The sequence below is a fragment of the Microtus oregoni genome, unplaced genomic scaffold, assembly GCF_018167655.1.
Source record: "Microtus oregoni isolate MIOR12 unplaced genomic scaffold, Mior012 000055F_ref0000237, whole genome shotgun sequence".
In the NCBI taxonomy this organism is placed as follows: domain Eukaryota; kingdom Metazoa; phylum Chordata; class Mammalia; order Rodentia; family Cricetidae; genus Microtus; species Microtus oregoni.
Genome location: NW_024543831.1, coordinates 13,988,602 through 14,014,711, shown reverse-complemented (window position 1 = coordinate 14,014,711; position 26,110 = coordinate 13,988,602). Strand labels below are relative to the sequence as shown.

The window sequence follows — 26,110 nt, the reverse complement described above, 5'->3', positions numbered from 1 at the left end:
AAAAAACATGCCTTCCTAACCAGACAGGCAGCCAGACCTGATAAACAACCCAAAAGAAAGAAAGGACCTGAGTCCCAACGCTTCCGCCGCTGAAGGGCCCGAGATCACACAACATCTTACTGAAAATACACTGTCTTGAAGGCACTGTCCAGCACCGCGAGCAAGGAAAGGGGGGTGACAAGGACCTGTTCCAGGCAAAACCCCCAAATTACAACTGCAATGAAAAAAAGGACTCGACCAGGCTAGCTCAAAACCTATGCTAGAAGTCCCTGTGCTGGGTGCCAGGTATGTCTGCACCCTAATGTCTTCCTCGGGGGAGGGGTGAAAAGACATCAATGGCTCAGACACTGGGAGTCAGGTAGAAGGCATACAGCAGACTCATTTAACATCAAGGGAAAACATATATCCTCCCAGCACCAAGGTATTCCCATCTGTTGACTTTGCGTGGTCGCCCCTCATTGGTAGCATAATCAGAATCTCTGACAGCATCTGTTGCTAGGCTCTTAGGCAGCATCACATAGTTGCCCCTTGTTGGCTAGGTACAATCAAGGCTTCTGACAGCACCAGGCAGACTCCGGGTTGGCTCCTCTTGGCCTAGTAAGCCTTAACTTACTGCAGGAGAGGTCTTGACATTGCAAGTCCACGCCATTCAGTAGGCTCATTAACAGAAGAACTAATTCCTACAGTTCCATTCAAACTATACCGCTGCCACCATAACTTTGAGCGTATTTCCCTTGAGGGACCGTAAGGACTCCTGTCAATGAAGTCTCTGTGAGAGATTAATCAGCACCCAAGGTTTCTCACTCTTCCATTGTTGTCCAGGCACCCAGTCAGATTCCTTGTTGGTAACCTTCATCTCACAGAAAGGTGGATGGATGGAACTAGTAACATTAATCTCCTGTCCTTCAAAACCAGATGCATGAAAAATATAAAACTGATTGTGATAATCTTGGGTGGTATTGACTATATACAGCCATCCTTGAAAGGTTATATTCAGGCATTGAAATCCATTTCCCATACAAATAGGGATTCCTTGTACTTCCAGGTATAATTTTTAATCTCTTTATCCTCCTCCATTGGCTGAGTAGGACCTCCGCTGTCATAAGGACCAGGCAGCCAAGAAGATACATTAACTACTGCAAGAATACCCATTTCCCCCCAATTTATTGCTAAGTTAATTGGAGGATTGGGAATATATGCTCAGTAACTACGATGAGTCCCTTTTATCTGTACATTTACCACTGACAGCACAGCAAGGAACAAAGGTTTCTGAGTCATTTGAATTATCACCTCCCCTTGTTCACACAAACTCTTAAACAACTGTTCCCAGGCGGGAGGCTCAGGTGGCTGCTCCACAGGCCTCCTTATTTCCTCTTTCCCAGAGGCATTTTAGCAGCATCCGAGAGACTCCTCTCACTCATGCCAGATTTTTGTCAGTTTTGATGGGATCCATAATTTTTTTATCTCCTGTGGAAATATAAGCTTACCCTTGATGCTAACTTAATACTTTCCCCGAACTATTTTGATGTTAAAACAATTATAATACATGGTTGACTCAGTTACACAACCCTGTCTTTCATGAGCTGTTGTTTCTATTTCATTAGCATTTAAAAGTTAGTAAAGCATTGTTCAGTCTGTCCCACTTCTGTAAAACAAGTATCCCCTTTAATGTGCAATTAAATTTTTCAACAATTGCTTGTCCTGTAGGATTATATGGTATCCCTGTTATTTTTTATGTTGTAATGCCTAAAAAAAAAAATCCCTCCGTTATATTGGAAGCATAAGCTATGGCATTATCAGTTTTAAGTTGTATCGGTATGCCCATCACAGCCATTGCCTCTAATAAATGTGTATTTTTTTTTTCAGGAGAAATCTGTAATCCCAAACAGGGTAACCCATAGGTTGGATTATCTTATTAATAACTCTAAAATCAGGTATTCTTCATTTTCCAGTTTTCTTTTTTCTGACAAATACAGGAGAATTCCAAGGACTAATAGTTTCCTCACTCTGCTTAGCATCTGACTGTCCCAGTACCGACTGCTCGAGCACCTGCAATTTTTCTTTATTAGTTAGCCATTTTAGAGGCAGAGCCCTGAGGTTACAAGCAGGAGCCCCTACTCCAAATCTGGATAGCCAATTCCTATTTTGTCCTGCTGTTAAACAACCTTTATAATCTCTGACTTTTGGGGGCAGTTTTTTTCCAATACCTTTATCCAGGAACATACCCCATTTTTAACATCATTTTACAAGCTGTTTCTGAAATTGTAGGAATATTAATCTGTGCTCCTTATTGTTGTAACAAAGCTCTCCCCCATAAATTCATGATTATATCAGTGACATAAAGTTTTAACATCCCTATTTATCCTTCAGGCTCTATACATTTAATGCAGTCTACACTCTGTTTTCCCTGAGATAAGATTCCAATGCCCACAAATTGAATGGAGACTTCTTGCAAAGGCCAGTTGGGATCTCAGGATTCTTGAGAAATTATAAATACACCAGCACCAGAATGTAATAATCCTTCTATCTCAATTCCATTTAGTTTTATTTTTAATTTAGGCCTTACATCATTGATGATCATTTGCCAAAATACGAGAGTAATAACAATTGAGCAACTTTATCACCAGCATTTATTTGCATAGTCCTTTTGTATAAACCATCTATAAAAGCATTAAAAAGAAATCATCTCTATAGAATTTTAAGAGATAACTGTAGGCAATGCTATAGAGTTTATAAAATAATAAATTCTATAAAATTTTTAAAAAGAGGATCTTTATAGATCTCAAGTATCATGCTAATGTAACTTACCAATTATTAACTGTGTGACAAACAATTTATCTGTATTTTATTTAGTGGCAAAAATAATTTTGTAAGCTCTTTATCAGTAAGAGATTGTTTTTATGCGCTTTTACTTTAGGAACCACTTTATTTAATAAGCTAATAACTTGCTCTGTTTCAGGTGTTCTACTTCTATAGAATTTAACCAAGAATTTTCAGAGAGCACCGGAATCTAATCATCCTTCAATCTCATAAGAGCATCACCAAATTTTCAGTAATGATAAACAGACAAGGGCATACCAATGGTCCGGCCGCCACCACCATGAAGTTCTTCCAGGAGATGGAGGCTGACATCAAATTCAAGAGTGCGGGACCCTGCCAGAGTTCACGGATTCCACAGGGGAGAAAAACCCCAACGAAAAGTCACCACAGCTGGCCCTCGGGCAGCCCTGCCTCTGAAGAGGCACAAATGGCTGCTGTTGCTGCCCTGGCCCGGCTGGAACAGAAGCAGTCCCGAGCCCTGGGCCCCACATCTCGGGACTCCATCCGGAACCAGGTGAGAAAGGAACTTCAGGCCGAAGCCATCTACCGCGACAGTCAAGGAGCTCCCGGGTCCAACTTGGTACCTGAACCCAAAGAGGAAATCTCTCTCCACCTAGCGTGCCTGGTATGTACTTCATCTGCCCACTCCCAGGTGTCACCTTGAAGAGGGACCAGCAAGATGCCCACATCAAAGAGGCTATCCTGTCGCACTTCTCCACAGACCCGATTGCTGCCTCCATCATGAAGATACATTTAACAGAGACCGGGAGCGGGTGAAGCTGGGAGTGGATATCACTGCCAGGTACCTGGAAACATCCATTTTCACCCAAAGGAGGAAAGGTACTAGAAAAATCAAACTGCAGAGCAAGGTGTTCCAAGAGCTCATCAACTGCCTGAAGGGTACCCGGGAGTTCTTCGACGACATTGGCTTCAAGAAGGTGACACTGCCGGTTCCAGATCAGGAGGGCTCCCAAGAGTTCTATGTGCTAGGCGAGGTCGCACCGGGCACAGCCGGAGAGCCTGGAGCAACAGAAGCAGCTGCTGATGGACGCGGAGTCAGTGCTGGACCGGCAGCGCGCCCTGTCTTCTGCCCCTCGGCACTGGTCTCGCACTTCGAGCTCCCTGCCGACTTTTTTTTTTTTTAACTTCTTAAGGAAAAGTCGTTTTTTCATAGAGTTCTTAGCCTCACTGCTGAGGAGGTAAAACTCGAGCAGAGGCTCAGAACCGAGGTTGTGGAGCGGTTGAGCTCGCTGTGGACCAAGGCGGTGCTGGAGGAGGAGCAGCGGAAGGGGCGCAAACACACCTAAGCCCTACTGCATGTGCCTAAGCCCGCCTGGTGGCTGCCTGCTGCAAGGGATCTTCTACTCCCTGGAGCTGGCTACCTGTGCTCTTCCCGTTCGTATGTGAGGCACTGCAGAATGGGCTGCCTTTTGAGCTGCGCGCCTCTGGCTGACAGAGCCTGGTGAAAGGCCCTGACCCTGAATGAATGTGGGCTGGTACCATCTGCCCTGCTGACCTTCTTCTCCTCTTCGGTGTTGGAGGACATGGGAGCTGCAGGAACTGAGCCCAGCCACATCTGTCTTGAGGCCTGAGCTACTTGCAACCATTGAGCGGCTCTCTTGAGAAAAAGCTGACCTGGTCCAGCGTGGCTCTGTCTCATGCCCATATTCCCAAACCCATTCCTTTCCCTGAACCCCCAGCAATGGAAGATACTAGTGGCAACAGAGTTGGGAATACAGCCCCATCTCAAGAGTTGAATACTCTGGGCTTCAGGGACAGGCTTGCACCTGTCTGAAGAGTGTGGAGCCACTGAGAGCCCAGCACAGGTGGGAGGGGCACCTCTGTGGCAGAGCGGGCCTGTGGCATGAGCACAGGCCCCACGGGTTGTGGATGGAAGCACCCTGCTCCATACCTGGACTGGAGACAGCAGAATGGGCAGGTTCCTGACAGCATGGAGCTGTAATTCCTAAGTAACGAACCCAAACAAACATGCTATTTAACCCCCCCCCAAAAAAAATAGCATACCTAATATATAGTTTAAAATCATGAATTTTGGGCGCGAGGCCAGGAGGAGAGCGCCCCTTTGGCGGCTGCGCTGGCAGCGGAGCCAAGCAACTGAGAGAGAGGCTAACCACAGCAGGTGGGGACAGTGGGAGCTGCCCGCCCGACCTCATGACAGGCTTGAAGATTCAAAATAAGAAGCTGTCAGTGATAATAACTTGGAATTAGTAACTGAAATTCTTGAAGATATCAGTTCTCTAATAATGTGGATGATAATGTGGCAGAACTGGTTGGAATATTCAAAGAACCTCATTTCCAGTCGCTTCTGGGAGGCCCATGATATTGTGACATCAAAATGTTATGATTCGCCTCCCTCAAGTCCAGAAATGAGTAATTCTTCTCTCAATCATCAGTTATTGCCAGTAGATGCCATCCGTATTCTTGGTATTCACAAAAGAGCTGGAGAGCCATTGGGTGTAACATTTAGGGTGGAAAATAATGATCTGCTAATCGCCCGAATCCTTCATGGAGGAATGATAGACCGACAGGTCTGCTTCCTGTCTTCCTTTCTTCTTATGGGAGAGATCATAAGGAAGTCAATGGACATGAGGTTGGAAACAATCCAAAGGAATTACCAGAGTTGCCGCAAAATAGTAGTGGAAGTGTCACACTAACAATTTTGCCAAGTTATAGAGATACTATTACTCCTCAACAGGTATTTGTCAAGTGTCATTTCAATTATAATCCAGTCAATGACAACCTGATACCCTGCAGAGAAGGGGACTGAAGTTTTCCAAAGGAGAAATTCTTCAGATTGTAAACAGAGAAGACCCAAATTGGTAGCAGGCTAGCCATGTGAAAGAGGGCGGAAGTGCTGGTCTGACCCCAAGCCAATTCCTGGAAGAGAAGAGAAAGGCATTTGTTCGCAGAGACTGGGACAATTCAGGACCCTTTTGTGGAACTATAAGCAACAACAACAACAAAAAGAAGATGATAATGATGTACCTCACAACTAGGAATGCCGAGTTTGATCACCATGAGATTCAGATCTATGAGGAAGTAGCAAAAATGCCACCCTTCCAGCGAAAAACATTAGTGTTGATAGGAGCTCAAGGTGCGGGCAGAAGAAGCTTGAAAAATAGATTCATAGTGCTGAATCCTGCTAGATTTGGAACAACGGTGCCATTTACTTCACAGAAGCCTAGAGAAGATGAAAAAGATGGACAGGCACATAAATTTGTGTCCTGATCAGAAATGGAAGCAGATACTAAAGTTGGAAAGTATTTGGAGCATGGGGAATATGAAGGAAAGCCCTATGGAACTGAGATTGACTCTATCCTTGAAGTTGTACAGACTGACGTACTTGCATTTTAGACGTCAACCCACAAGCATTCAAAGTGTTGAGGACATCTGAGTTCATGCCTTATGTGGTATTTATTGTTGCTCCAGAGCTAGAGACCCTGCCTGTCATGCACAAAGCTGTGATGGATGCAGGAATCACCACCAAGCCATTGACGGACTCTGATTTGAAGAAAACAGTGAATGAAAGCACACGCATTCAAGAGCATTCAGTCACTGCGTTGATGTGATCATTGTAAACGACAGTCTAGACAAAGCCATTGAGAAACTAAGCATGGAGTAACAGTGGGTCCTTATTAGCTGGGTGTACTGATAATTCAATAAGCTAACAGTTAAATAAAACTTATAAAAAGTGACTCAACAAGTAAGCCTTCTACGGGGAGAATACATGCAGAGGTAGAAGGCATCTGCCATATCTAGGCATTTTTATTGTGTAAATTGAAATAACAGTGCATTAGGTGGAATTTTATATAATTGTGTACTAATATATAATTTCTCTTAATTTTTTTAACTTTTTATGGGTAACCTTTCTATTCATATCACATAAAGAAACACGTTCAAAGAAAAAAATCATGAATTTTGTCTTTTTAGTTCATTTATTGTCAAAATTAAAATTTAAACATTAATTACACAATCAATTCTTTGCTCATGTTCTCCCTCCTTCTGCTCCTCCTTGGGACCTTGGGAGCTCAGTCCAGTGCTCCTGTGTGGGTCTCTGTCTCGATCTCTATCCATCACCAGATGAAGATTCTATGATGATATGCAAGATATTCGTCAGTATTGCTCTAGGATAGGGTCATTTCAGGTTCCCAATCCTCAGCTGCCCAAGGAACTAACTGGGAACCTCATCTTGGGCACTAGGGAGCCCCTCTAGGGTCAAGTCGCTTGCCCACCCTAAAGTGGCTCCCTTAACTAAGAATTGTGGTTCCGTGCTCCCCTATCCACCTTTCCTTTATCCCAATTCTCCCGTTTCCCAGGTCCCCCCTCCTTCCCTTCTACCTTTTCTCTCCCCATCTCCCCTTACCCCCATCCCACCCCCCCCCCCAAGATCCCATTTTCTCCCCGGAAATTTGGTCTACTTCCCTTAGCGAAGAGGACAACTATATGTTTTTCCTTCGGTTCACCTTCTTCCTTAGCTTCTTTAGGTTCACCTATTGTAGACTCCGTGGTCCTTATTTATGGCTAGAAACCAATTATGAGTGAGTACATCCCATATTCATCTTTTTGGGTCTGGGACACCTCACTCAGGATAGTGTTTTCTATTTCCATCCATTTGCATGCAAAATTTGAGAAGTAATTACACAATCAAGAAAGAACATCGATACAATGAACGCTTGATATCTCTAGAAATTTAAACAGCATTGGATTAGTACTTTATGCCCTGACCACAATTGTCTTCTACTAGAAGTTGGGCTTGTGTAATTTTTTTTTCTCCCATGAAGGAGGACCATTGATGAGTTATTTCCACTATTAGGGAAAATTAAAAAACATTTTCCATGAAGGAATCTTTAATCCCCATCTGAGGGGAAAAAAACTAAAAGCTAAAAAACAAACAACCAAAAACCATTTAAACCAAAGCTTAGCAAACAGACAACAAGAAACTTCTAAATCCTGGGCCTGCTGTGCTTCTCCAGGGTGCAGCAATGAGACCGCTTGCCCTCAGTCTGTGGCTCAGATGCCCTTGCTCTCTGCCACCTCACAGACTGACCGGCAGGGGGAGCTCTGAGTTTCAGCTGTCCTGAATTTCTTACATCTGAGTCTTCTTTCATCCTCTACTTTTCCTGGGAAATGTCTTTTTTTTCTTTCCTAATTTTCATTTATGAGACCTTTTAATTTTTAGGCCTTGATTCAGTATTTTACCCTTTCTTACTGGGAAAATCCTTTATTAAACATTTTTCCTTTTCCATCAATAACTTTTCTTGTCTTTTATTTCCTTTCCTTTCCTCTTCTCTTTTGAAAAGATTTCCTTCTTTATCTCCTGTCTTTCCTTTTCTCTACTGAGAGGGCCCTTTTCCTTCATTTATTCTCTGTCTCAGGAGCCATTCCATTCCTATCTTTAATATTTGCAAAAACTGCGCAGTTACCGCTTTTTCTTTTGACAAGCATTTAGCAACTGTGCCTTTTGTTGCTCCTGAGATGGTGAATTTAAATTCCCCATAATCCTACCAATGCTGGAGTTCTCTTACCCTGAGAGCAAACTTTCCTCCAGTCCTTAAAGAGTCCAAATCCACTGTTGTTCTTCAAGCCCCACATTGGTTGCCAAAGTTGTAGGTCAAGTGTGGATTCACATGGGTCCCTGGATGGAGGGCTCAGGGGGTCTCTAAGAATGAATCTAGCCTTGCCAGCTGCAGGGGGCTTAGTCTCTCACAGATTGAGTCATCTCCCCCTTTTGTCTAAATAAGAGCATTCCAAACCCAACACAAAACTATATACAATAGGAACAGATATCAAGTATAAATTACAACCAATATAAACAATATTAAGCAAGGAACACATGATAATGTTTTTTAATAAACACTATTCTAAAGAGTCTAAGTCTTGCATCAGAAACTGGCTTGGCTAAATCATAAGAGGAAGGTAACTAAGACTATCTAATCTTCAACCCCATTGAAGGCCTGAGAAGGGAGATAATATTACTTGAGTAGTCAGGAAGTACAATCAACCTTGTCGAGCAGACACACAGGGAACAGGCTCGGCAGTACCTCAGCCTCTTTCTGCCATCTGGTGGCAACCAGGCAGAAAGACATGAGCATATGACAAGCAGGGGGACAGAACCTTTGGTTACCATGGGACCCTAGGCTAAGTCAGTCTGAGGGAGTCACCCATTCTGCCCTAAAGCTCTTGATAATGCCTCTCCCTGGGCAAGGCCTCAGTCACTCCCTCCACACTGGCCCTAAGTCACCAAGCTGCAGAGATGGAAGGACTGTGTAAGGCCCACAGTCACAAGGGACACCATGGTAGTGCAGAGACCCAGCCTGATCACCCAGGTGAGTAGGCACGGGCAGAGTGATCCTGAGGAAGGGACAGCTAAGAACCTTCTTCCAAACCTTGGTCTAGAGAAGACCCCAAAGAACATGTTGGTGTACTGAACAGCGATGGCTAAGCCTACCTTGTTGGGGCTCCCAAGGTTCAGTCTATTATCCTAAAATCCTGGTAACATCAGGCGTCCTCTAAAGGCCTGGAAGGAGACCCTGGAAATGCTGGCAGTAAGATGCCTAAAGGAGACAGAACCAAAATGAAGTCAAAGAGGGGAGGCTTCATCCCCTTTAGTCCTCTGGGGGCCCCGTGAACCAGTGTAAGAGCAGTTTCTCAATACCTGCTACATAGTCACGGCCAACAGAGTTCCCCTTGTTTCAGACAGGGTCTCATGCAGTCCAGGCTGGCCTTCAACTCTTGGGCATTCTGCCCATCCTCCCCCTTCTAGCATCTAAGAGGTGGGATTCTAGGTGTGCACACCAGATTGCTTTTCTAAGCCAGGTTAAATATTCCCATCTGAACAAATAGCATAGCAGTGCTTGGGGGACTCACTCCCAGAAGCCTCAGGGACAAAGCAAGGGTGATAATATAGCCATAAGTGCTAACTTGTCTGCCTGCCTGCCCGGCCTGCCCTGCCTGGCACTGATAGCATTAGGGGCACATGCTCCTTACCTTGTCCATTTCTATCAGCCCAATGCTTGATCATCAGGCCTGCAGTCATCCATAAAGGTGCTGCATGGGAACAAAGGGCAGGAAGGGAGAGCTCAGCACCCAGCTGAGGTTATTTCCCTCCCTTCAGTGTGAGCACCCCTCCCACGCCCAAGTAATTCCAGCCTAATGCCCAATGGCCCCAAGCATCCTAAACAAAGACCTCCACTGGGAACGATCTTTATCCAGGGACCCAGAAAATCCATCAAATGGCTCTTCCACCCCCTATGGGATGTAGGAGGTAAGAACCTACTGGTCAAATGATAAATCTGTAGTTCTTGAGGATGTTCCAGGGGTTTCAGGCCATGAGGACTGACTCCTCCCTTATGAATTGGCTCACCCTACCTCCTGATATCCTAATAACACCAGAAAGGTAAACAGCAGCTTTGCTACTCATTGGGATGTAAATTACCATACAGGGGCTGGAGAGATGGCTCAAGGGTTAAAGTGAAAAGCACCTGTTGCTTTTCCAGAGGACCAACTTTGGTTCTCAGCAACTACATCAGGTGGCTGTAACTCCACTTCCAGGGGATCTAAAGTCATCTTCAGGCCTCTGCACATGGGGCACATACACACACAGAGGCAAATACGCACCCACATAAATAAGATAAATAATATGCATTTTTAAATTAAAACTAATGTCCGGTGCTAGGAAACCTGCAGGGAATCTTTCCTGGGTAGCTAAAATGCTTTGGCCCTCTGAGCTAAGCACCCAAGAGCATTCACAGAAGTGAGTCAAATGCACAGCCACACTTGGAGATAAGGAGAATGGTACTGTAACGTTCCCTTCCCTTATTTGGGTACTGGTCATGTGATTATGAGGGAGAGTGGAGTAAATGTAGATTCTCTTGGCTTAATGCTTATGTATAATTTCCTGTATGTGCATCATATTTTAATAGAGTCTTATTCATTTTCATTAATATTTTTGTTTCTGTATATGTGGGGTTTGGGGGGCCTTTTTGTTGTTTTTGGGGTTATGTGAGACTGCACCAGTGTATACGTGGGGGTCAGAGGTCGGCATCTTTTGCCAGAGTCTTCGAGCTCCACTTCCCGCCCCCACCCAAGTTTTTCTGCACTAGGAGCGCACAGATTAGTCAGGCTAAGGGGCTGGTGAGCTCTGGGGATCCACCTGTCTCTATCCACACATACCCACCCCGCAGTCCAGCGTTTTACATGGGTGCTACCTGAACTTGTTTGGGTCCTCAGGCTTGTCCTGCATACAGTTCATCGACTGGGACTTTCTCCATAACCTGGACTTAGGTTTCCCTCCCTTTACGTTAAAATTTTATTAATTTATTTTTGTATGTGTGTGATGTATGTGTGGGCATATTTGTGCCACGGTACGTATGTGGAGGTCGAGGACAATTTCTGTGCGTCGGTTCTCACGGAAGCCTTTATTCGCAGGTGCCGGGATCGAACTTGGGTGCTTCTCTAAGCCATCTGGGAAGTTTTAAGATTGGGGAAACAAGTTCTCACTCTGTAGTCCAGGCTTGCTTGAACCTCTGATCCTCTTGCCTCACAGTCTCTCAAGGTTTGGCACTACCGGTGCGAGCCCTCACTCCCTGGGCATTCCGTAAGATTTTTTTTTAATAAAAAAAAAAAACAAAAAAAAAACATTATCCCATGCTCCTTCGCTTTATGTATTGTTCACAGAGGAAATCACGGAACCCACCTGAAATAGCCTGGCTTGTGGGATCCTGACTCCAACCTAATGAAAATTTTCCCACCCCTTTCTTCCTGCCTTGATAATTCCGGTGAAACGCGGGCAGGCTGGTTGTTCTGGGAGGGATCAGGAGGTACACGCGTACGTACTCTCAGTAGTCTCCATAGTCGGTTTTCGCCTTAACGTTCCGCCCTCTAAGCCTTTACCAGTCGGTGTCACGTGACCGCCTAGTCAGCTGACCTGTGTTGAGCCGGAAGAATCCCTGAAAGGAGTCGGTCTCTTGGCACCATGGTGAGGGATTAGTAGAGATGTGAAGATGAGTTTCGGGTGAGAAGAGGCTTGGTGGCTCTAGGAGAGTAGGGAGAGACTCTTCACTGGCGCCTCTGGGTGCGGCGGGGCGGCCGAGTCCGCAGGCTCAGCCACGCATCACAGCATGGGTAGGGGACCGCGTTCATCCCTGGGCCTGGAAGGACCCACCCGGATTCTCACGCACTCACCACGGTCCTACGAGGACCTCCCGCGGGAGCCCACTTCCCCAGATGTCGGGTGATCAAGACGAGAATATGCTTAGGATCGGTCCACACCGTTAGGAAACCTCTCCGCTTTCCAGAGCCAGGAAGTGGTTTTTGATTGGATGAGCTTCCTGACTCATACATCCATTCATTCGGCAGATTCACGTTGAGCGTCCAGCCAGCACAGGCACCGCGATTTCAGCTGCAAAAGGAGAGGGCAAGGCAGAAGCAGGGATTGGCAGGCATAGTTCTTTCTCCAACCACGGAGACTTTTTGAGCCCTCTCAGTGAAGGGTCGTTTGTGTAATCCTTTCGGGAAGCAGCGGCAACAGAAGGGTGTCCTAAGACAGAACAGTTGTACAGCCTCTGGAAGAGCTAGGCCCCTGGGAGAGTGCACATCTTGTCTCGCTAGAGCTTCGTGAAGATGGGGCAAGATAAGCAAAGATCAAATCTTGATGGGACTTGGATTACCATTTATCAAACTAGAATTCCCTCCAACCGCCCACAGTGCCTTGTAATAAAGAGGAAATTATGGGAAGTAGGATCTGGTGCTGTAACTCAGTGGTAGACATACCCGAGGCTCTGATTTTGAGCCCCAGCACTGCCAACAACAAGGCCCCAAAAACCTAGAATCAGGTAGCATCGAGCAAGCTGTTGGGCTGGAGCATGGTGGGCCTGCCACCTGTTGATGCTTGTTGAGCAGATAGAGTAAAAGTCAGAACAAGGTCAGGTGGCATGCGGGCAGGGAGAGCGCAGCACCCAAGACAGTCTGGTGATAAGGAGAACAAGTGGCCAGAGAGTGCGCATCCTGAACATGGATCCTGGGCACACCTCAGCCCTTTCTGCAGCCTGACTTCCCACCTTACCCTCTTACAGAGATTCCGGTTCTGTGGCGATCTGGACTGTCCTGACTGGGTCCTGGCAGAGATCAGCACACTGGCCAAGATTGTTGAGTGCACCAGTTTACTTGGGGTTGGGGGGGAGGAGGGAGGAGCTTGAGACTGGGAGCCTGGGGTGGGGGGAGTTGGGAGTGGGGGGAACCGAGTCTCCCTCGTGGAACCGCCATGCTATGTGACTGTGACTGTGGTCACGTTCTTCTTCAGTCAATCCTCCAGAAATGAGGGGTAAGGTGGGTGGGTCAGTCTGTCTGAAACAGGGTCATCCTTTGCAGTCCTCTGTGAAGCTGCGGCTGCTGTGTAGCCAGGTGCTAAAGGAGCTTCTGGGGCAGGGCATTGATGTGAGTACAGGACCCAACACTCCATTGACCGATAACCTTATGAGCCCCATAGAAGTCTGTTCTGAAGCCTCTCAGCCCCCTTGGACATCCCCTTCCTTCCCAGAACATTCCTTACCGAAGGATCTGGGCTAGGGGCAAGGGGCTGGAGACAGGGCTCTAGCACCCCCTGAGGACCTCCTTTCCCCACAGTATGAGAAGATCCTGAAGCTTACTGCTGATGCCAAGTTTGGTGAGTACCCCGTTCCGGGAACCACAACCTTCCTTGACCCTCCTGCTTCAGAGGAGGACAGGAAGGGAAGAACCATATTGCTAGTCCTGTCCCCATCCTCTCCCAGCTTGTGCTGGTCCAGTAGTATTGCCCAGGGTTCAAGAAACTTGGGGTCCAAAGCTGAAGATAACAGGGCACGGGGGTGGTCGGGGTCACTGTGCCATCCCCTGCCCAACCTGTGTGCCCAACTGTAGAGTCTGGAGATGTAAAGGCCACAGTCGCGGTGCTGAGTTTCATCCTCTCGAGTGCAGCCAAGCACAGTGTGGACAGCGATTCCTTGTCCAGTGAGCTACAGCAGCTGGGGCTGCCCAGAGGTATGCAGGGTGGACAGGCAGGTGGGAAACCTGTGGGGAGGGCTTCCCGGAGGATACACTGAGGCTTCATGGGCCCTGGATCCTGAGACCCACCCTCTAAGCCCGATGCCAGGCTCCACCTGCCACCTCAACAGAGCTCCGTCTACCTGCAGAGCACGCCACCAGCCTGTGCCGCTGTTATGAAGAGAAGCAGAGCCCCCTACAGGAGCACCTTCGGGCCTGCAGCTTGCGCGGTGAGTAGGAAAACAGCTGGTGGGGTGGGCGGGGCTGGGCTGTACTCTTGAAGGTACAAACACAAGCCAAACGCCTTGGCTCCAGGGGAAGCCTGAACCACTGGTGCACCCAGAGCAGTTGAAGGGTTTAGAACTGGCGAAGGATCTCACGACTATGGCTTGAGTTTCTTTTCTCTGAGGCCCATGGTTGATACTCAAGTACTTGTCTGTCCTACAGGCCTGGGTTGAAGGGTTGTGAAATGAGCCCCATCGGGGAGTGAGGTGGGTGTCTTCCTGGCTTGCCTGATTGACAGCTGCCTGACTTCTTGCCTGCAGTGAACAAGCTGGCCAATGTGAGCTGGCGGGTGGACTACACCCTGAGCTCCAGCCTGCTGCGTTCTGTCGAGGAGCCCATGGTGCACCTGCAGCTAGAGGTTGTGCCTGCACCGGGTGCCCTAGCCCAACCTGTTTCCATGTCCCTCTCGGCAGACAAATTCCAGGTTCTCCTGGCAGGTGAGACTGGACCTACAGGGGGTGGGGACCCACCTGGGTCTGGCTGACTTAGAACTGGCTATAAAGGCCAAGCTGGCCTTAGACTAGCTTCTGTTCCTTGTCACCCCCCGTGGACCCCCTTTCCCTGCAGAACTGAAGCAAGCCCAGACCCTGATGGCGGCTTTGAGCTGAGAAGGGTGTGGGTGTTCCCGGCCTCTGTGGAGCTGCCCTACCTGCACTGAGTCGCTCCCCTCCACACGTCACTTCCAAAGGTGGCTCTGTTCTCTTGGCCCTCTGGCTGCTGGCTTTCTCCATGGGACTCCTGGGGATCTTCCATAGAATTCCCTTCTTTCCTTTGAAAAAAAAAATACTTATTGACCATTTTTTACAGGAAAAAAAGAATAAACTTGTATACAGAAACGCGTATGGGGCTTGCTTGCTTCTGTTGTTTTCGAAAGAAGTCCTGAGGCCAAGTTGGACTCCACCTTGGTATCTAGTTGAGGTCGATCTTAAACTTGTAATCCTTCTGCCTCTACTTCTTGAGATTACAGCCATGCACCGCCACACCTGGTTTATGTGGCATTGGGAACAAACCCAGGGCTTCATGCGTGTCGGGCAAGCTCTTACGTCCTACCCTGCCCATCACTTATTTCCTCAACCCTGGGACCAAGGACCAGAGTGAACAGCATGTCTACAGCTAGGCAAGTTGGGGTACAAACTCTGACTTGTGAGGCTTTTGGCTCTGCCCCTTCTGCCCTTGTCTTCAGGCTCCCAACAAGTGAGTGACAGTGGGGCTGGTGCCTGGGGCAGAGAAAAGAAAGAGAATCTCCTTGCTGTGGTTGCTAGGATGAGAAGACTCCAAGCCTGAACTCCTCCTTAGCAAGAGGTAGGGTGCTGCAAACTCAATGTTCACACACACACACACACATATGTATACACACGCACACATGCACACACACACACACACACACATACACGAATGCGCATACACCATGTCTGAAGCCACCCCTCTGTCCATGTATCTAGAAGGGCCCTTGTGAGGGTACAGTGAGTAGGTGGCCTACATGGGGAAGGAAGGATGACTCCAGAAAACTGTCCCTAACCTTCAGACACACTGAAGACACACTGACAGTGTACCCCACCGCTCAGTGTGAGCCCCCACCCACAGAGTGAAAGGCGGTTTGTAAAAGATGGACCTGGAAACTGAGTGGTGGTGGTGTACATTTTTAATCCTAGCACTCAGGAGGCAGAGGCAGGGGGATCTTTATAAGTTCAAGGTCAGCCTGGTCTACAAAGCAAGTTCCAGGACAGCCAGGGCGACACAGAGAAACCCTGTCTTGGAAAACAAAGCAAGCTAAGATGAGCATGGTAGTCAATACCATTAATCCAGTCAATGCCTTTAATCCCGCACTCCTGAAGCAGAGGCAGGTGAGTCTCTGTGAGCTCAAAGCCAGACTGGTCTGCACAGCCAGTTCTAGGAAAGCCAGGGCTATATATATAGTGAGGCCCTATCTTTAAAAACTTTTTTTAAATGTTGATGTGAAAGTGGATATTTGCATGATGCTGAGGAAATAATCAGTCTTACACCCAGCTGCCCCCAGGTAGGAACTGCATAAACAAAGTAGCTTGTCTCACAAGAGAACATTTTGGCTTTCAAGAGGAATGAGCTAGGGAGTATAACAGCACAGGCAAATCTGGGAGTAGAAGGTAAAATATATTCCCTATGCTGTGATAAGGGCAGTTAACATAGATGGCTCAGGGGTCAAGGTACATGCTTTTGATTCTGGAAACCCATGTAAAAGAGCAGGATGCAGTAGCAAGCATTTACAATCTCAGCACTCTTAAGTCAAGACAAGGGGCGGAGACAGGAGAATTGCCCAGAAGCCCTGGTGATAGCTAGGCTGGGGTACAGCGGCATAAATGAGAGAGGGCTGCTGCAACCGGCAGGAGAGAACTGACTCCTGCAAGTTGACCTCTGACCTCCACATATGCACTGTGGAACACAAATGCCCCCCATCGTATACACGTCACAACAACAACATAATTAACAAAAAGAATACAACATGGGAGCCATCCCATCAAAGTTCTGCTGCACAACAGTGCTACCTACAGATCCCATGCTGCACTTGTTCATCTTGGACAAGGGAAACTTTATTCTTACCATCAACTTCCTCCCTTCTGCAGCCATCCTACTGTCCCTTTGTATGTTTGGTTAATTTAGATGCCCCATGTAAATGGAATCTCAGGGTCCTTCTGGACCGATCTACCACTTGGCATGATGTCCTCAAGGTTATCTATGCTGCTGCCTGTGGCGGGCAGTGAATAACATTCTACTCTGCTTATAACCCTCGTGCTGTTTCTTAAGATTCATCTTTATAACTTGTGCGTGTGCCCAGGTGTATGTACACACGTGCGCTCACTAGTTCATGTTCTCACACGCGAGTACAATTGCCTGATGAGACCAAAGGTTTCGGATCCCCTTGGAGCTACAGTTGTGAGCTGTCAGATGTGGGTGCTGAGAACCAAGCTTGGTCACAGTCTTGGCCTTTTGTCACTGCAAGAGAAAGGTGACCAAGACCACTATGATTGGCAGAGTATCTGAAGAATAAGTGCTTTAACAACTGAGCTATCTTTCCAGCCCAGTATATATGCCACATGTTTCCCCCCCCAATGCATTTTTGTTTGTTTTTTTTTATGCCACATGTTATAATAATCTGTGTATCCACAGATAGCTAGCACGGTGGTTTCTTCTCTGTAATGATATATATATCATATATATATATGGGTCTAATCTCCTGAGTGTGAGGAGCAGAATTTAAGACAATTCTGAAGCCATGTTTGAGGCCTCTCAGCAGTAGTGTTCCTCCCTCCCCCTGGGAACCAAGAATGGAACAGCTACACATGCACGGACTGAGATGTTGGGAACTTTCCATCTCCCTGAATAGGGGCAAGATAACCTTTAGGTGTTGACTAAGTCCCTGGGAAAGGGGCAAAGTGACTCTCAGATGTTTCCCCTTACCTCATCTGATCTGGCAACGGCTCTCCAGGCAATTATTGATAATAGACCTTTTGAATAAGCCAATTAAAATAGTTAATAAACAACCCCCAGACACCCCCCTTGCTTCTGTGTTTTTTTCCTTTAAAAATAGCTTGTATCAGCCATTCGGGGTCTTTCTAGCCTCTCGAATGCTGAAAGACCCTGTCATGACAGAATTAATAAAATCCTCATGCTTTTACATCAGCTGTGGTGTAAGAGATGGTCTCTTGGGGTGACTCCTCCTCGGTAATTGGAATCTAGGGTCCATAATTATGTATTTGTCACACTCAGCCAGGTGTGGCAGCATCTTTAATTCCAGCAGGGACAGGTGGATCTCTGAGTTTGAGGCCATCCTGGTCTACACAGCAAGTTTCAGGTCAGCTAGGGCTATCTAGTGAGACCCTGTCTCAAAAACACAAAACAAAACAAAATGCGAAACCCCCTCATACTTGATGGTTAGAAAGATGGAGGGCACTTGGTGCTCTTTCAGAGGATCCGCTTTCAGTTCCCCGCACCCTATGGTGGAACAAAACCATCTATAATTCTAGTTACAGGGATCCAATGCCTTCTTCTCACCTCAGAGTGCAACCAGACAGGCACATGAAGCACATACATACATGTAGATAAACACTTACATACTTAAAATAAAAACAAAATAAATCTTTTTAAAAGCGCATACTGAAACCAGGCATAATGGATGTCTTACTTTCCTGTTGCTGCGACAAAACACCATGACCAAAAAATGTCATGATATTTCATTTGTATTTTAGTAAATAAAGCTTACCTGAAGATCAGAGAGTACAACAGTTCCACTGGGCAGTCTTACAGACCAGGCAGTGGTCACACACACCTTTAATCCCAGCAGCTACACTAGTTCCCCAAAGAAGCTGGCAGTAGTGGTGCACACCTTTAATCCCAGCGCTAGGAATGCAAAACAGGAAGAAACAGCTCTCAGCTCAGTCTTATTCTGAGGATTCATGGAGGCAGGATAGTCATTTCAGCCTGAGGTAGAAGTAAGAGCCAGTAGCTGGCTGCTTTGCTTTTCTGATCTTCAGGTTGAACCCCAATATCTGTTTCTGGGTTTTTATTAATCGTGCTACAAAGGAAGGCAACTTATAGAAGAGTTTGTTGGGGCTTAAAGTTTCAGAGGGTGAGTACGTGGCCATCATGGCCAGGAGCATGACCTCTGGAAGGCAGGCATGGCACTGAACAGTAGCTGAGAGCTTACATGTTAAGACACAAGCAGGAGGCAGAGAGCAGAGGGGGGTGGAGAGGGAGACAGAGACAGACAAAAATGGTGTGGGCTTTTGAAACCTCAAAACCCGCCCCCATTGATACACCTTCTACAAGGCCACACTTCCTAATTCTTCCCAAACAGTTCCTGCACGTGGGACCCAGGTATTCAAAAACATGAGCCTATGGGGGCCATCCTCATTCAAACCACCACAGTAGCTCACACCTAGAACCCCAGTTCTTACTGGGGAGGTTGAGGAAGGAGGATTGGAGTAAATTGGAGGCCAGTTTGAGTTCCAGGCCAATCAGAAATACATAGCAAGACCCTTCTTTAGCCTTCCTCACCTAAAAATAAAAACAAAAAAAAAATTGAGAAGTAAATAAACGGAAGGGCAATCATGGTTGTTGGTCAGCGCCGGGTAAATGCAAAACACCCTGCAGAGGCTTTCTTTCTCCGTTACACTTTTTAATCCTTCTGCTTCCACTTCCCAGGGCTTTTTGCTTTTGTTTTTCGAGGCAGGACCCAGGCTTTTTGCTTTTGTTTTTCGAGGCAGGACCCAGGCTTTTTGAGGCCCAGGCCGAATAGTACTTCTCTCTTCTCTTGTGCTCAACCTAGCCCACTCCCTGCCGCAGCTACACACAGGACTTCCTCAGGTTCTGTTCCTGCACTTTGCATTGATCCCTTGTGTTTGTCAAAAAAAGTATCTTGTCTACACTTTGTACGTCTGAGGTTGTGACAGTCAGACGAAGCGAACCTTTGGGTCTAAATCCCGACTTTACCTAAGGCTGTCACAGAGCCCCTCCCCTACAGAACCGCGGATTCAATTTAAAAGCCTGTTATTGCCGGAAGCACTTCCTGCTCCGCAGATAGTGATAATGTTGTTTATATGTTAAGCCTGACTGCACTGACAATTACGGTCATCTCGGGTCCCCAGGGAGTTTATCGTGCACCTGTGTGTGTCTTGCACACAGCTTGCAGGTGGTTCTACACAGTCAGTGCTGTTTCCGGCTGCGGGTGTCAACCCTGGCCAGACTAACTGGTAACTTCAACTGCAGACACTTGCGACTCCGGGCACCAGTTCTGACCGCGCTCACCGTAAGACGAATTCTTTTGCCACCTCTGGGCCTTGCGACTGCCACAAAGCTTGCCTACCACCCTGAGATCTCCGTAACTAAAGAACTCCATTCCCTTCAGCGCAGCCTGCCCGAGGAACTACACTTCCCAGAAGAAACCAGGGCCGCTACGTCCTCTCCCAGCGTGCTCTAAGGTTCGGCAAGCCGCTGCAATTAACCCCTTAGTAGCAGCAGCCTACTTTTGAAACACAACCAGCACAGGTATCCAGCTTGGATGCGGGCGATACGGGTCCTCGGTGGAACTGAAGATCTAAATTACCTGGGAGCCTGGGAAGGCAGGAAACCCAAGATTTTGTTGGGGTGGGGAGGGAGTCCCATAGAGAACTCCGCCTCCTCGGAAAACTAGGACCCTAAAGGTTTTCCCCTAACCGAACTTTTTTTTTTGCCCTGGATAAACCGCCTGTCCTCTCGACACGTACCTTCTCCTCAAATAGCAAGTAGCAAGTTCTCCTCTTTGCAAGTAGCAAAGAGGGCGTGAGGGCAAAGAACCAGACCGCGGTTCTTTCTTGCACCCCCCACTACAGCTACCCCACCCCACACCTGGTGTAAGAATAGGGCTGTGCACAAATGAGGCATTCCCTCCTAGTTCTGCTCCCTGCCCAGACTAGAGGGCAGCTGGGAGGGAGCCTCTCCGCCCTGTATTTGTGGTGACAGCAGGCTAGGTCTGCTGCTGCTGGCCCAACACACAGTTGAGTTTCCACCTCCGTGGATGCTAGAGAAACTCAGAGCCAGTCTAAGCTGTGGTCGAGCAGATAGAGCCAGCTGAACAGATGGTGAGAACCACTGAACTCTGGGAGCTCTGAAGTCAGGATGTGGATGGGGAGAAAGCAAGCCTCCCTCCACTGTTCTACTGTGTGTAGTGGGAGGGACAGGTGGGTGGGTGAGCACGGAGGACACAAGGTAACAGGCTTCAGCAAGGATCTGAACTGTATTCTAAAAGCGGGTGTGGAAGCCCATGCAAGGAAAGCATTGGTGAGCAAGACAGCCATCCTGCCATCCTGCCTTCCAGCTTTAGCTTCCTGGTCCCCTGGCTTTGCTAGCACTTTGGATGGGAAACAGAGAATGCAACTAGGTCAGCATTTTCCTGCCTATCCTAGATGGCCATGTGCCTCTCTGCCTCCCCCTCTGTAAAACCTTGGTGACAATTCCTACTCAACAAGATAATCTTCTGGCACAACCTGTTGCCCTCTTCCCACTACAGGGGCCGCCATTCCGCCTTCAGAATGCCGGAGGGCCCAGAGCTGCACCTCGCCAGCTGCTTTGTAAATGAGACATGTAAGGGGCTGGTATTTGGCGGGTGTGTGGAGAAGTCCTCTGTCAGCCGCAACCCTGAGGTGCCCTTTGAGAGCAGTGCCTACCACATCTCAGCCGTAGCCCGAGGCAAGGAGCTGCGCCTGACTTTGAGCCCCCTGCCTGGTGCCCAGCCCCCTCAGAAGCCGCTGTCCCTTGTCTTCCGCTTCGGTATGTCTGGATCCTTCCAGCTGGCACCTGCAGATGCACTGCCGCCCCATGCCCATCTACGCTTTTACACGGCCCCACCTGCCCCCCGGCTTGCCCTCTGTTTCGTGGACATCCGCCGTTTTGGCCACTGGGATCCTGAGGGTGAATGGCAGCCAGGCCGTGGACCCTGTGTCTTGCTGGAGTATGAACGGTTCAGGTAGGACTATGTATTCTAGAATACCATCCAGGCCCCCGAGAGACAAATCCTAGCCCCGAATGAGCCTCAGTCTCCTGTCTATGGATTGAGATGGTGTCAGGGCAGGCCAAAGGAAGGACAGCCAAAGGTCTGAGGACACAGAGACAGCATTAGAGTTGGACTGGGGCCCAGCATCCCACCTTGCTTCCCGGTGGCCCCAGGCCATCAAGGAAGGTGGAGGGCTTTCAAAGCACCCTAAGAAACGACCTGCACAGTGGGGAGAGGGTGGTCTAGTGACTGTTAGTCAGGTTTTGGTGGTCCTCACAGTCTGCCTGGGGCCTCTTCTGATTGTCCGTTTTCAGACTTTCCTCTAAACAGGCAATAAGAGTCTTTACTCCAAAACAGACCCTGTAGGGTACAGCAGTGGGCAGGGTAAATGTGTCCCTTTGTCCATGGCACTGATACGCAGATAAGGCATGGGGCCAGGACACCACAAAATAAATTCACAGACCTTTAGCCAAGTGTGGGGAGCATGTCAGGAACGGCCACTCACGGGAAGTGATCTTTGAACTGAGATCTGGCTGGTGGAGGTGAAGTCAACTATGTAAACTCCAGGAGAGTCTTGGCAGGAAATGAAAGTGTCTCTGCAGGTCTGGGGTGGACCTGGCACATTCTCATTTTCCTTCTTGGGAACAGATTGTGCCTCTGTCGAGCCCTAGACTTGGTCACATCTCTGTCACAGAAGCACTTGACTCAGGAAAGCCACTATCCATAGCTCTCGGTTGTCATTGTCTGTCTTTCCTTGGGAGGTGAGGGCTATGGACTGTTTGCCAGGAGGTTCTAGTTTATCTCTTGACTGACTTCAAAGCTGTTTCCATGGTCCTCCAGCTGGGTGCCTTGGGTGGGAGGGGGGTTAGAACCACACAGAAGCAGCTACATTTTTTTTTTTCTTAGAATGTCTCATCACACTCATGCCCACCACCCAGCCAGTCTTCATACTTTGAGGGAGTAGGGGCAAGTTGAGACAGGATTTCACCCTATCCCAGGACGGCCTGGCATTTGATACATACTCATAGCAGTGGGGTTATTGCCTCACCAAGGTGTGTGTGTGTACAGGGGTACAGGGTCTTATCACAGAGCCCTGCCTGGCCTGGGATTAGCTATGTCAGTAAGGCAGGCCCCAGACTTGCCTCTGTCCTTCTGTCTCAGCCCCTCCAAGTATTGGAACTTCAGGTGTGAACTACCATGCCTAGCTGAACATTTTTGATTCTTTAATAATAAACAATCCCGCTGGGCAGTGATGGTGCACGCTTTTAATCCCAGCACTCAGGAGGCAGAGGCAGGTGGATCTCTGTGAGTGCGAGGCCAGCCTGGTCTATAAGAGCTAGTTCCAGGACAGGCTCCAAAGCTACAGCGAAACCATCTCCAAAAACCAAAATAATAATAATAATAATAAACAATCCCATGTTATTCCCATGTAGCAAATAGGAAAACTGAGGCTCCAGCTGTCCCAATAGTACTGAAACCAGACAGTACTGAGACCGTTCCTCCTTGCATTCAGGAATTGCTCCCCCCCCCCCCTTCCCGCTGCCCTTTATCCCTATCCTGAGGTGTGGGATGGGTCTCATGCATCCGGCTTGCCCCCCCTCCCCCAGGGACAACGTACTTCGGAACCTATCAAACAAAGCCTTTGACCGGCCCATTTGTGAGGCTTTGTTGGACCAGAGATTCTTCAATGGCATTGGCAACTATCTGAGGGCAGAGATCTTGTACCGGTCAGCAGGCAGGCTGTGGGAACAATGGCTGGGGTGGGGCATGGGTGATCCTATCCACTACTTAGCCTGGGCCCTCCCCACTGTTCCAGGCTGAAGATCCCCCCTTTTGAGAAGGCCCGCACAGTTCTAGAGGCCCTGCAACAGTCCCGGCCGGTGAGGACGGTGTGTAAGAATGTGTGTGGGTTTGTGTGGCAAGGGTAGAGCCAGGTGTCTCTACCTCAGCTCACTAAGTGTGTGGAGGGTGAGGAGGGGGTGTGAACCACATCAGAGGTCTTGCTGAGTTCAGAGGGCAAGTCCACTGTTTTCAGCGTGAGGTGGGATGTGTTAACACCTTGGTTCTACCCATTCCCCCTTCAGAGCCCAGAGCTGACTCTGAGCCAGAAGATCAAGGCCAAACTGCAGAACCCAGACCTGCTGGAACTGTGTCACTTGGTACCCAAGGAAGTGGTTCAGCTGGGTGAGGCCTGGGAAGCCAAGATGGCCAGTGCTCTCTGCTTTAGCTCTGAGATACTGGGCAGCTAACCTCTTGACCCTAGACAATGGGAGTTTGCTAAACAGACCAGGTCTCTTGGCAAGTTCCCACTTCCTCCCAGCTTCCCATGCAGTAGGAAGGACAAGGATTCATCCTTGCTGATGGAGAGGGGCCAGGAGCCAGAGTGGGAGGGTGCCAGCCCAGTCACAGTGGGAGAAGACAGTGTGGCCCTGACTCGGTCCATCAGCTTCTTTAGCTGAGCTCTGAGCCATGGTGAACCTTTGTTCCTCCCACTCCACAATGCTCCCTCACCTGACTGGTTCTTCTGTCCCTCAGGGGGCAAAGGCTATGGGCCAGAGCGTGGAGAGGAGGATTTTGCTGCCTTTCGAGCCTGGCTGCAGTGCTATGGCGTGCCAGGCATGAGTTCCCTGCGAGACCGGCACGGCCGTACCATCTGGTTCAAGGTTTGAGCCCTACTGCTCCCATAAGCACATGGAGACCCTAGGGAAGCTGGTGGGGCAACAAGATAGGAGGCAGAGGTCTAGCCAGGTGGAAGTCTGCCAAAGATAACATCATTCCTGAATGTATAGTTCTCCAATGTGATCCTCTTCTCCTTGGAGCCCCAGGGTTCAAGCCAGTAGAACAGCTGAAAGCAGCTGTTTGTGTGTGCGCATGTGTGCTCACATATGTACACACACACACACACACACACACACACACGGTTGGAGGGACTCAAAGGCTTCCTAGACAGGGAACTGTACTGATCTGAAAGGATATGTCCTTGCCACTCCAAGGAAAACTGTCCCTTCACCAGACCAGGTTGATTCCAGAATTATTCTCATTCCATTTTAGGGTGATCCTGGACCCTTGGCACCCAAAGGTAAGCAGTTCTTAATGAAAGAGATAAAGAGCTGGAAGACCAAGGGCTGGCTTTGCACCCCATCCTCCATCCCTCTCCAGCCTTGGAGTCACCCAGCAGTTGGAGTCTAGAGAGGGATGCTCTCTAACTCCAGAGCAATGTCCTGCAGGGGGCAGATCCCGGAAAAAGAAGTCAAAGGAGACACAGCTGGGGGCCGAGGTCAGAAAAGAGGTAGGAGAGCCGGCCCTGCCTCTTTTGTGCTTACTCCTGGCCAGCGGTCTCCCCCCCCTCTCAAGGGTGTGTCAGTGCATGGTGGGGATGTCAGTGGTGGGTCCTAGTGAACCTGTAAACTGCTAGGAGGGAAACCTAGTAAGCACCACCTTCCTTATCCAGGACCTTCCACTTTCGAGCAAGACCATTTCCAGGACTCGGAGGGACAGGAAACACACCCCTAAGAGTATAGCTCAACAGTCTGAAGGGACCAGCCTCCAACAAAACCAGGAAACCGCTACAGCCCCCAAGAAAGGAAAGAGAAGGGGGCGACTAGCAGCCACAGGTGGACCTTTTTAAACATCCTCCTGGAGCTGGGAAGGGACCCCTGGGAGTGGCTCTTCAGGGCGGATGGGAGGTAGCACAGGGTGGTGGAGGGAGGAAGGCCTAGTACAGGACACATGGTCACTGCCTTGCCTGCTCTCACCACAGGTCGCCGCAGACCTCCGAAGAAGAGTAAGGCCGATACCCGATCCCAGGAGGCTGGGAAAACTTCAGCCTCATAGAGGGAGGTCTCCTTGCTTGGCACTCCTTTCCCTGCTGCCTTGCTGTGGATCTAAGGGTTTGTCTGATCCCCCAGAAGCAGTATTTGTAGGGCTGTGTGCCCTAGGCCATCTGACTTTTCCTGTGCAGCTGTTTTTTGAAGCAGGGTCTCATATATCTTAGGCTGGCCTTGAGCTGGGATGTACCCGAGGATGACAATGAACTCCTGACCGATCTTCAAGCCTTCATTTCCATACCATAACTGCTGGGATTACAGGTGTGAGCCACCTGACCCTGCTAACTGATTTTTCTATTGTCTTTTCAAGGGTTTCTCTATGTAGCCCTGGCTGTCCTGGAACTTAATCTGTAGACCAGGCTGGCCTTGAACTCAGGATTGGCCTGCATCTGCCTCCCAAGTACTGGGATTAAAGGTGTATGACACCACCCCGCCTGGTTTGTGATGATTGTAAATATCACACATTATTTGAAAGCCCACATGAAAACATTACCAGACTAGTAAATTTGAACTTCTTGGGTTGGCTGCATGAGGCCAGGTTGGAAAGGCATGCTGCATGGCTCCACCTAATTATAAATGTAATTCTGCCTTCCACCTTCCTCACCTACTCAAGACTTACTCAAGAGGACAGTCT

The 26,110-nt window shown here is 48.5% G+C and overlaps 2 protein-coding genes, 1 long non-coding RNA gene and 2 pseudogenes across 8 annotated transcripts; 4 read left to right on the top strand and 1 right to left on the bottom strand.

Annotated features, from left to right (window-relative positions):
* Nucleotides 1–2,867: 2,867 nt before the first annotated feature.
* LOC121438340 lies at nt 2,868–4,443 on the top strand (annotated as a pseudogene).
* A 422-nt stretch (nt 4,444–4,865) lies between these two features.
* On the top strand, nt 4,866–6,493 carry LOC121438234 (annotated as a pseudogene).
* A 5,250-nt stretch (nt 6,494–11,743) lies between these two features.
* On the top strand, nt 11,744–14,981 carry Commd4 (COMM domain containing 4). 2 transcript variants are annotated; one of them, XM_041638736.1, is made up of 8 exons: nt 11,744–11,818; nt 12,915–12,986; nt 13,210–13,275; nt 13,465–13,504; nt 13,738–13,857; nt 14,010–14,090; nt 14,406–14,582; nt 14,713–14,981. In XM_041638736.1, exons 1-8 carry the CDS (start codon nt 11,816–11,818, stop codon nt 14,751–14,753), a joined length of 600 nt encoding a protein of 199 aa, XP_041494670.1. In that variant the 5' UTR covers nt 11,744–11,815; the 3' UTR covers nt 14,754–14,981. The 2 variants fall into 2 exon arrangements, with proteins under 2 accessions (XP_041494670.1, XP_041494668.1); XM_041638734.1 differs by having other exon boundaries at nt 13,992–14,090.
* Nucleotides 11,974–20,009, bottom strand: LOC121438402. The gene is made up of 3 exons (XR_005973092.1): nt 19,927–20,009; nt 14,795–14,914; nt 11,974–12,241 (listed from the first exon to the last, which is right to left on the bottom strand). It is a non-coding gene; the product is annotated as an uncharacterized LOC121438402 (long non-coding RNA).
* Nucleotides 19,791–25,896, top strand: Neil1 (nei like DNA glycosylase 1). Of its 5 annotated transcripts, XM_041638731.1 has the most exons (11): nt 19,791–19,927; nt 20,027–20,166; nt 21,167–21,622; nt 23,257–23,376; nt 23,466–23,538; nt 23,734–23,833; nt 24,185–24,312; nt 24,701–24,728; nt 24,877–24,938; nt 25,101–25,263; nt 25,410–25,896. In XM_041638731.1, the coding sequence occupies exons 3-11, from the start codon at nt 21,189–21,191 to the stop codon at nt 25,481–25,483; spliced, it is 1,182 nt and encodes a 393-aa protein (XP_041494665.1). In that variant the 5' UTR covers nt 19,791–19,927; nt 20,027–20,166; nt 21,167–21,188; the 3' UTR covers nt 25,484–25,896. The 5 variants fall into 5 exon arrangements, with proteins under 5 accessions (XP_041494665.1, XP_041494666.1, XP_041494663.1 ...); XM_041638732.1 differs by lacking the exons at nt 19,791–19,927; nt 20,027–20,166 and adding an exon at nt 20,706–20,738; XM_041638729.1 differs by lacking the exons at nt 19,791–19,927; nt 20,027–20,166 and adding an exon at nt 20,844–20,937.
* Nucleotides 25,897–26,110: the final 214 nt, after the last annotated feature.